Source organism: Centroberyx affinis, unplaced genomic scaffold, assembly GCF_046629955.1.
Source record: "Centroberyx affinis isolate AG114_WGS23_722 - 3 ecotype Tasmania unplaced genomic scaffold, CSIRO-AGI_Caff_v1 ptg000239l_1, whole genome shotgun sequence".
Lineage (NCBI taxonomy): Eukaryota > Metazoa > Chordata > Actinopteri > Beryciformes > Berycidae > Centroberyx > Centroberyx affinis.
The window spans coordinates 57,501-67,500 of record NW_027278924.1 but is presented as its reverse complement, the minus strand read 5'-3'; the positions used below and the strand labels follow the sequence as shown (position 1 = coordinate 67,500).

General features: G+C 44.0%; 2 protein-coding genes and 1 non-coding gene across 4 annotated transcripts in view; 1 reads left to right on the top strand and 2 right to left on the bottom strand.

The window, feature by feature from the left end:
* The window catches only part of fam114a1 (family with sequence similarity 114 member A1), a 5,846-nt gene extending 2,113 nt beyond the window's left edge, over positions 1-3,733 (bottom strand). Inside the window, 7 exon segments of the mRNA XM_071543587.1 lie at positions 185-270; positions 1,419-1,635; positions 1,844-1,996; positions 2,141-2,274; positions 2,554-2,784; positions 3,003-3,087; positions 3,419-3,733. Coding sequence (XP_071399688.1) covers positions 185-270; positions 1,419-1,635; positions 1,844-1,996; positions 2,141-2,274; positions 2,554-2,784; positions 3,003-3,087; positions 3,419-3,733 — 1,221 coding nt within the window.
* Positions 3,734-5,961: 2,228 nt separating this feature from the next.
* trnap-agg (transfer RNA proline (anticodon AGG)) lies at positions 5,962-6,033 on the top strand. The gene has a single exon. It is a non-coding gene; the product is annotated as a tRNA-Pro (tRNA).
* A 2,630-nt stretch (positions 6,034-8,663) lies between these two features.
* Positions 8,664-10,000, bottom strand: part of LOC139664675 (Krueppel-like factor 3) — an 11,909-nt gene continuing 10,572 nt past the window's right edge. For both annotated transcript variants that reach the window (XM_071543600.1, XM_071543609.1), the window contains 2 exons: positions 9,006-9,172; positions 8,664-8,899 (listed from right to left, as the gene is read on the bottom strand). In XM_071543600.1, coding sequence (XP_071399701.1) covers positions 8,718-8,899; positions 9,006-9,172 — 349 coding nt within the window. In that variant the 3' untranslated portion in view covers positions 8,664-8,717. The remainder of the gene's footprint in view (positions 8,900-9,005; positions 9,173-10,000) is intronic.

Genomic DNA, 10,000 nt, shown 5'->3' with positions numbered 1-10,000 from the left:
TACACTATTATATGCTAATGTAAAGTCATTTATGTGTAAATTCTATTCAATTATGCAGTAGGACTTCAAAGGTAAGAACTTTTGTATCACTTCTAAAACTTTATTGGGGGTGAGTGGATGTATAATAGGAGTTTAAGAGTGTGTGTGTGTGCGAGTGTGTGTGTGTGTGTGTGTGAGCGGTCACCTTGTTGAGTTTGTCTGGCGTGGCAGCAACGTGAAGCTCAAACAGCAGCTCAGTGAGAATACTCACAAACTCCTCCCCATCAGTGGCTGACACACACACGCACACACACACGCACACACACACACACACACACACACACACACACACACACACACACACGTAGAGTTAGCATACTTCTATTTATATAGCATATGATAAAGTCATAGATCCATAAACAGTAAGATTAGAGCTGATTTCTACCGCATGCCATTATTGGTTTCATTTCCCCCATGCTGGGACCGCATCTTCCGCCATCATCAAATGCTTGTTTGCCTTGAGCTAACAATACAGCAGAGATTTAGTGCACATTTTCATGCCAAATTAATTCAAATGTATCTATCTAAATTACCTTAAGGGCTTGCACAGTACACATGCAGATTTTGATGAGATATTTTGATTTGATGGCTTGGTTTTGTTTGTTGTTATCTGTGATGTGGTGTGAATCTGTCAGTGGCCGCTGAACACCAACACTGGATCAGGCTCCGTTCCAAATCCCCCGAGTTAAGGGACACCAGGCTGTTTTGAACTCTGGACTGGTGTGACATTTCCTCAGGCGCTTGTCACATAATGTAAGTTTCCATATAGTTTTTAACAGTGCAAAGTGACAAGCGGCTGGTGAGATGTGATGGGACCAAAATTTTAAATGTCACGGCGTCCCCTTGACATAGCATTTCACTTTGGTGGAACATTTCCTCATCTTTTTTTAAGCAGAGACAACACCAAAGGAAATCAGGAGCTGTCAGCCTCCAACACTGGCTCCCCCAAAGGATCTGCCAGTTTTCCAAGACACAACGTGAAACAGTATTATTTGGGTTGACGTTGAGAAATATGATTTTAAACTTGGTGGGTGGGCCTACTGTTTATAGAGACAACGCTTCAACTGTGTTGGCACTCATCCACACTGCTGAAGTGTCCTGGAGCAAAACACTGAATCCCTACCAGCTGATCCTGACCTTTGACCTCTCTGTGGGGGATATAAAGTAGCAAATCATGAGCTAAAAACTTAACATGGAAAATTCAACCAAAGTGAAATGTCAGTTAAATTTCGGCACTGATGTGGGACCCTCTGATCCTGCATCAGGAACTTGGCCCCGCCCCTAGAGTTAAAGCAGGAAATGAGGATATGGCAAACTGATCCTGGGCCAGTGCTCAGGGGCCACCGCTACCTCCGGCAGGTTTGGTCTGGGTCACTCACATAGGGGGGTAGAACACTGTAATTGGGAACTTAGATCACCGTTATCCTTCGTCTCGCCCTCCTTCCTTTTCTCTTTCCCTTCTTCCTCTCCCCCCCCCTCCTCCTCCTCCTCCCCCTCCTCTTCCTCTCGCCTGATAAAGATATCCTTGATGGCAATCAGCTCCTTCTTCACCTCCTCCTGCTCCTCCTCTGCCAGGGAGGAGAGGAAGGCTTGGACCTAAGAGGAGGAGAAACCAGGAGTGTGTGTGTGAGAGAAACAGACAAGAAAAGAGAGCAGGAGAAGGACAAGGAGAGCGAGAGAGAGAGAGAGAGAGAGAGAGAGAGAGAGGAGAGGAGAAGGCTACAATATTTATATGACTTTATTTACCAAATTTCTGCTCCAGTGTGTTTCTCATGCTTGTCTGCAGTTGTTGTGTGTGTCTTACCTTAGCCTCGCTCTCATTGGACAGTATCTCCAGGGCCTCGAGGTGTGATAGGCCCTGGTAGTCATCAAACAGAATGCCGTAGTGAGCTGTGGGCTCGCTGATTGGCTGGTTGCTGAGTCGTGCCCGCTCCTTCTCCTTGGCTTCTTTCAACATCTGACAAACCACAATGCAACCTCAATACAACCATGCTGTTCAACTGCCATTATTTATCTGATTGAAACAGACGTGTTGGTTATTCTGAGTGTACATACTGTAAGCTGTGTGTGTGTGTGTGTGTGTGTGTGTGTGTGTGTGTACCTGGCTCAGTGATGCAGTCTTCTGCATCAGGGTCTTGGTCTTCTTGAAGCCCGGGTCACTCTCAGCAAGAACAGTCATGGTCTTCTTTCCTATGAACTCCAAGGCATCCAGACCGCCACTAATCACGACTTACCCTGGGAGACAGAGAGAGAGAGAGAGAGAGAGAGAGAGAGAGAGAGAGAGAGAGAGAGAGAGAGAGAGAGACGGAGAGAGAGAGAGAGAGAGAGAGAGAGAGAGAGAGAGAGAGAGAGAGAGAGAGAGAGAGAGAGAGAGAGAGAGAGAGAGAGATTATGTCTTGATCCTGTTTTTTTAACTATACTGTGTTTTGCTTGTGTTTTGTTTTTAAATAGACGGGACTATCATCCATTGAAAAAGCTGAGCCTCCAGGCAGGGAGTTGAACGTGTGTGTGCACTCACAGTGTGCTGGACAGCGTGTGTGATGGTGGAGAAGACGCCCCTGCTGGGAGCGGCAGCGCTCGCGGAGGACTGACTGGGGTCGGACAGGTCAGCCTCTCCTCCTTCTCCTCCCTCCTTCTTCTTCTCCTCCACTCCCTCCTCCTCTTCCTGCGCCTCCTCTCCCACTGAGGCCCTGTGGAGACGCAGCGCCTCCCCTGCCTTCACCTTGACTGAGCTCAGGCTGTGACCTACACACACACACACACACACACACAAAATATATACTTGCTACTGGAAGTACTGTACGTTGCCACAATGATCGGTGTATATTCATACCAAATAAACACCAAGGCCAAGATGAGGAGAGAGTATGTATAAAATGACGAAAGGAGACAAGGAAGGACAAGACAAGGGAAGGAGACAAGGAAACAAGAGATAAGGGAAAGGAAACAAGAAGGAGACGTACCCACTGTGGAGGTGGCACTGGTCAGAAGAGACTTTCCCCATGAACCCCAGCCTCCCCAAGCTTTTTCTTTCTCCTGGAGGGACCTCTGCACACACGCACACACACACACACACACAGTATATATGTAGTATTAGCAGTAAAGAAACACTATCTTTGTCTGCATGTTTTCTAGAGCTGCTAAGAGATACTGCAGTGTCTCCTGACCAAGACCGAGTTACTACTCTATGTTTTGTTCACTCAAAGGTCAAAGTTTAAATGCCACTGACCCCACCATTCAATAGCCAATAGTAATTAAGCTGAAGTGAGTAAGTTCTGCACACCAAGAGACAGATAACCTCCATACACACCATACCATTGAAATCCTGCTGCATGTAGGGAAACTAGCGCTGGAAACAATTACCAATTGACAACTTTACCTCCACTTCCTCCTCTGCAGCTGTGGCGTCCGGCTCCAGGCTCACCGGTTGGTCACATTCGAGCACCTGACCCTCGGCGCCGTGCTCCGGTTGGTCAGCTGGACTGCCTGATCCGTCGGCCTTCGCGGCATCGTCCTCTCTGGTCGCCTCTTCCGGCACTCCGAAACCCTCAGGGACCACAGGGGGCTGGAGAGGGGGGGGCGTCGGGACGCCCTCAGAGGAGGAGGGGGAGTCGGATTCAGGGTGAGGGGTTCGGGTGGGAGGAGGGGGGGTGTCTGAGGACGGGTCTGTGTCAGCGGGGGCGGCCTGGGACATGGTGATCTGGAGGAAGAAAGATCTGCTTTCAGTAAAGAAAATGCAAAATCAGTATTTCCTCGTGAATCTCTTCATCCTACAATACAAAACAATGCTATTTACATAGAAAAGCTATTGAGACATTCAATCTCTGTACAACACATTTTTTTGTGCCTCTGTTTGTATATCAGCTCAGTCCTTCCTATATCACTCTCTCACTGTCCTCAAATGAAGGAAACTGGGTTAAAGGTGAAATTGAACTATTCAACTATATTCTACCACTTTGCTGGAGGACCCAAAACTCCCACAATGACCTCTGGTGGTCCGTGGACCACAGTTTGGGAAGCTCTGGTTTAGGTAGAGGTTCCAGCAGGGATGTAGTGCCTCCTAAACTCAGTTTACCCAGCTTTTTATTTGCAGCTTTATTCCCACTTTTAAGGCTGATATAAATCTTTATGATCTAAATTCATAGTATACATCATAGTAAACAGCATTGAGATGATGTAAGTTATATGAGAACAGTTGTCTTTTAAGAGAATAAACTATACTATTAACTAGCTTTCTGAAAACGTGACCACGGCATGAATCAACATCGCCACCTAGTGGCCTGATGTTGCAAATGCATCCAGATGATTCCAGTTCTCCCTTTGACTGTCAATGACTTTGTTTAAACAAATTTCCTCGTGGAAAATCTCATTAAGGACAATGTTATCTCTTACAAGAGGGGCAGTGTACACAAACAGTAAGGTTCACAATAACAAAATATATTCCCAGAAACAAGAAAAGGACATTACTATAGCCTGCAAAACAAGTTAACCGACATTAACTATATATATATTTTTTTTTTTACAATAGGCCACTTTGTTTTGATCTGGAGCAATAAGCACATAACTCTACATGTTTCTCTTGTTTCTCTAAATGCATAGATTGACATGATCTGCTGATCAAAATGTAATCGCCAAGTCACTGAGTTCATATTGATGACATATCAATATCAGCATGTCCCTGATCAGCCTGTCCCTCTGCTGCGTCAGCGACACTATTTCTACACTATTTTAACATGACAACATATAAAACAACGTCAAGCAGACAGCCAAAGAAGACCACTTTTGTATTAGGCTACAACATAAATATGTGAAAACTATTATTCGCAGGATTGTGAGCTTGATAATAAAAAATAAATTATTTTTTACATTGCAGCAAATGCAGTATAACCTTTCAGTCGGCTGTGCTGATGACTGCTGTATTTTAACGGATGCAGTCAAAGCAAAGTTAAAAAGCTGAAAGGTTGTTTTGTTTGTATGAAAATGACAGTGCAGCTCACCGCTTGGTGCCAGCTCCCTCGGCGGCTCCTCTTCCGCCCCGCCACGTCGGCAGGCCGGGAGGCGACTGCGCCAAAGACTACCACACCGGCAAGATACTTCACAGCCTCATTTCGCACTTGCGCACAACTGTCAAAAAGAGCAATAACTTCGAGAATAACGTATTAGCAAGCCCACAGGACAGCTAGCTAATGCGTACAGAAGCTATTAGTGCACGTCCATGCTATTCCGCTCTTTTCAGACAATTAGAAAGTGGCAGGATGGATGGAAAGTACTGCGTAATGTTGAGAGAAGTGCAGTGATAGTTTCCGACAACAACAACCAGAATGAGAATGGAAAAGTAGGCTAATTGATAGATAATATAAACCAGAATAAAGAGTCAGTATAAGAATATTGTCTATGTTGTGGGAGTTTGAGTGTCTGAGAGTTGTAACTGACACTAACTAGGTTTTCTGATAGTAGCAGTTACTACAGCAAGTTGTCATGTGCGTGCTAGTACCTTGATAAATATCCATTAGGCTACTAGCGCCAACAGGACCACTTTCAACCAGTCTGGGTCTCACAGCACGATCACTAACTTACTTAGTCTGCTTGATTAAATCAAATAGTGCCATCATCGTGGAAAATATATTTAAAAGGTATTATATTAGCTTACTTCTAATCAGAAAAGACGCGGCCTAGTCTGTCTAACGGGATTTAGGCGAACGCGGAAGTAGCAGGAGTGAAAACTCTCGCTTCGCCTGTATACTTTCTGACATCACCATGAACATAGCAAATATTTACGTCTGATTTTCCCTTTCGAGCCAAAATACTAGTTCAAAAGCTTAGTTGTACAAATGTATTTAAAGACCATATTTTAAATAAAAGACACATCACATGGCGTCTTGTAGTTATTTTAATATCGTGCCGTGGTCGCATTTGTGCAGCGGCTCGTTGGTCTAGGGGTATGATTCTCGCTTAGGGTGCGAGAGGTCCCGGGTTCAAATCCCGGACGAGCCCAAATTTTTTCAATGAAGCATACAGATCAGCCAAAGTTTGTGGAAAATCACTGAATTAAGAGTGCAAAACCACTGAGTAACTGCAACAGGGAGGTGGATGAGTAAATCTCGTCAGTTTAGTGTGCTCTTATCCACACACACACACACACACACACATTTGAATGATGTTTGCACTTAATTCAGTTGGCTAACATTTGTTGTATACATAGTATTCTGTTACATCACCACACTGCCATCTTGGTAGGAAAATAACAGGTGATTCTAATAAATGAACAGGTGATTCTAATCAAATGGCAGCCACAGCCAATAATCTGTGTATTTAATAAAGGACCATATTGGTAGGAAATGCATGTGACATGGGAATACTATGAATAAATTATAATTCTAAATCAGCATCACTCTGATTCTAACCCTAAATCATATGTAACTAAGGCCAATTTTCAATACACACACACACACACACATGCACGCACACGCACACACACGCACACACACGCACACACAACATAAGAGACAACACTCAATTCTGCAAATATTATCAATAAGTTTATTAAGTGGTATGAATATTTTTAAAATAATATGCAAAACTGCAAATAGACCTGTACAGTATATGTTCACAGTTTAACACGTTCCCTTTGAATTGCCAACTTAGATTAAGAGAGATAGGGTTTCTTATAGCCACAACTTTATAGAAATGTATAATATCCATTGTTATGAGAGTATCAAAATCATGCTTAATAAAAACCTTTAATTGCCCTTTCAGTCTAATAATCAATTATAAAATATATTACAACTTATAGAATTTGCAGAGATAAAAAAAAGACAAATACAAGCAAAACCGCAAAGAATATCCAGGAGCAGATGTAGATCAGTTGAGCCGCTACATTCAGTATGTGTGTGTGTGTGTGTGTGTGTGTGTGTGTGTGTGTGTGTGTGTGTGTGAAAAAACAAATGGGTCACTCGCTCTCCTGGCATTATATGATTAATGACATAAATGAACACAGGGATGATCCTGTTGAATGTTTCAAATCAAACTGACCAATAGATGCATCAATAGAGCAAAACTGATCTGACTAATAAATGTTTGGCTTTGGGAATGTTTCTTATATATAAAGTGCACATTCTCCTGGAGACATGTACAAAGACGCTATGTACAAAACTGTTTTGTTCACCAGAAGTTGATAAAAGGAGTTTTGTTCCAAAACATGTGTTCCACATTCTCTTGTTTGCTTGAGCAATGGTGGCATGAAAAATAAAACAAATGAAGGCTTACTAGAAGAGTATTGGCTATCTTAAAACCTTTATAGATTGGAATCACCTGCCAATACTGAAATATTCTGTGTGAATTAGGTGGCATTTTCTTTCCAAAGTTTTTGCCTTGTACAGTTTGAAATAAAACCCTTCACCTGCTCCTGAAAACAAAATATTAAGAGCAACTCTCCCTGCTTTGCACTTTGTACTTTCCCCCATATAAAAAGTGTCATACGATAGAAAAGAATACCACTGTTCACATCACAAACCAAAAATAGTTCCTATCATAGATACATACACATACAAGACAATGGTAAGACATAGACAAAAGACATAAGACATTTTCATTGCTTCTACCCTTAAACCAATTGACTGGTGTCTTTCCTCGCTGTACAATAATGCCCCTGTGTAGTAATTTAGCTTTCACATTTCTGAATGAAAACATAAGAACACTTCACTCTAAGAATGGCTGAGACCCATTGTCCCCATTCAACCCAAATACCAAAAGCACACGAGACCAAGGCTGGGCTGCTTTTAATAAGTGCATGTTTTCGGCTATGTGTGCATTTATGTGAGTGTGTGTGTGTGTGTGTGTGTGTGCATGTGTGCAAGATACAGACAGAGAGAATTAGCTACCGGTCTTTAAAGTCACTTCATGATATAAGCTGGTGGAGGCAGATGAGGTGTGTGTGGTGCTGCATGGTGGCGCTACATGAAGGATGCCTTAGCGTTAATAGCAGTGCTGATGAAAGAAAGCTGACGTTCGTATGACACAATGCACAGTAGGTATGATATGACATATACATTCTGAAGACTTTCCTGGGTAGGAAAACATGGAAGTTTCACATTATATTGGCCAACTAGCGGTTAAAAGTACAGGTCAGAGGTGAGTGTGTGTGTGTTTAAAGTCCACAATCTTTATGTATGAATATGATTCAGCATGTTTGTCTGCATGCAGAGAAATTAGAGCTTATGTATTGTGAGGAAGAAGCTTGTGTTTGTTTGTTGATGTATTTTGAGTGCTGGTCTCAGGCCAGCTGAGACGCTGCACCCATGGCTGGACCCTTCGCAACTGATCAGAGGTCAGGTATAACACCTCCATTCCTATCATAATGTTAGCTGATGGTGAATCAGTGCTGGGATTTAAAAGAGGGGAAAAGGGGATAGCAAGTGTTGAGGAAATAAGAGGATGGATGGGTGGATAAACGGATAGATGGTGTGACGTTCAGATGACCAGAAGTTCATAATCAGGCTAATGAGGTGAAAGGGTCTTAACTTGCACCCTGAGGAACGTTTCCCCACTCCCCCCAACGGAGTCCAAAGGTTAAGGCCAGCTCTTTTAAACCCCCCCTACCCCCCCACCCCACCCAAAGTCAGAGTGGTAGAGTCCCGGCACTGAGCTTCTTTCAAGTTGTGACTGCGTTCAGAGAGGCGTCACACCAGGAGGTGGCGCTTCTTGTGCAGAGCCAGGTGGTCGGAGCGGGAGAAGCTGCGCTCGCAGTCGGGGCACTGGAACGGCTTGACCCCCGTGTGCTTGCGGAAGTGCCTCGTCAGCTCGTCCGAACGGGCGAACTTCCACGTGCAGCCCTCCCACATGCACTTGTAGGGTTTCTCACCTGCGGGGGGAGAGAGAGAGCGAGGACAGTTAGGGGAAAGCTCACAAAAACGTTTCAGGAAAAGGTTTGCACGCATTGGGAAGTGACACGACTCCCAGCTTCTCACCGGTGTGCGTCCTGCGGTGCGCTTTGAGGTGGGAGCTCTTGGTGTACACTTTATTGCAGCCTCCGAAATCGCAGCGGTGGATCCTCCGCTTTTTCAGTGAGTCGGGAGAGTCGACGGGGAGGGGATGCTTTGAGCCCGAATGGACGATTACTGATGGGTTGTTGCCCCTGGAAGGAGAGAGAGAGAGAGAGAGAGAGAGAGAGAGAGAGAGAGAGAGGGAGTAAAGATGTTAGAGCTTACAGCCATGTGTCATATTTGACCAGCAGGGGGCGCCGGTGTTGTGTAACCCTAAACACAAACTTTATTTGGCTGCCGTGTCTCTCTTTAGGAGCTACACAGACACACTTTCAGTTTCATCTGTGCCATGACAAATTGAACCAGTCCGGTCGTGTGGCAGAAGCAACGTGAACTTGAAAACACCTCCTGCCTCTTCCAATCTGCCATGCCCTCGCTTTATCTTGTCACCTCTCTCGCTTTTGCGCTTTTCCTTCATCATGTATGTTCCAGTTTTCCAGTTATTTGACCCAGTGGTCTGTGCAATGCTGACATACAGTTAGAAATAGAGAAATCTAGAAGTATAAAAAATTGTAGTAGGTAGTAGTAGGTAGGTACACACTTGGACTGAAGTGCACTCTCACTCTGTGTGCGTGTGTCTGTGTGTGTGTGTGTGTGTGTGTGTGCGAACACATACACCTACTCACAGCTAGCCAATAAGATCTGCACACTAGGTTTCTAACACTTTCTAACACACACACTACTGCACCCTGAGTGTGTGTGTGTGTGTACTTTATATGGTAAATAAAGCAATTCTGTGCAAAAGCATGGCATAAACTCTACTATACTAAACTCTACATAGTCTACTATTTATACTCCAAATAATAGTATGATAGAATAGAATAGAACAGAATAAAGTAGAATAGTTACAAGAAGAAGTCGTCTTTCCACACGCATAAAAGCGTGTGTGTGTGTGTGTGTGTGTGTGTGTGTGTGTGTGT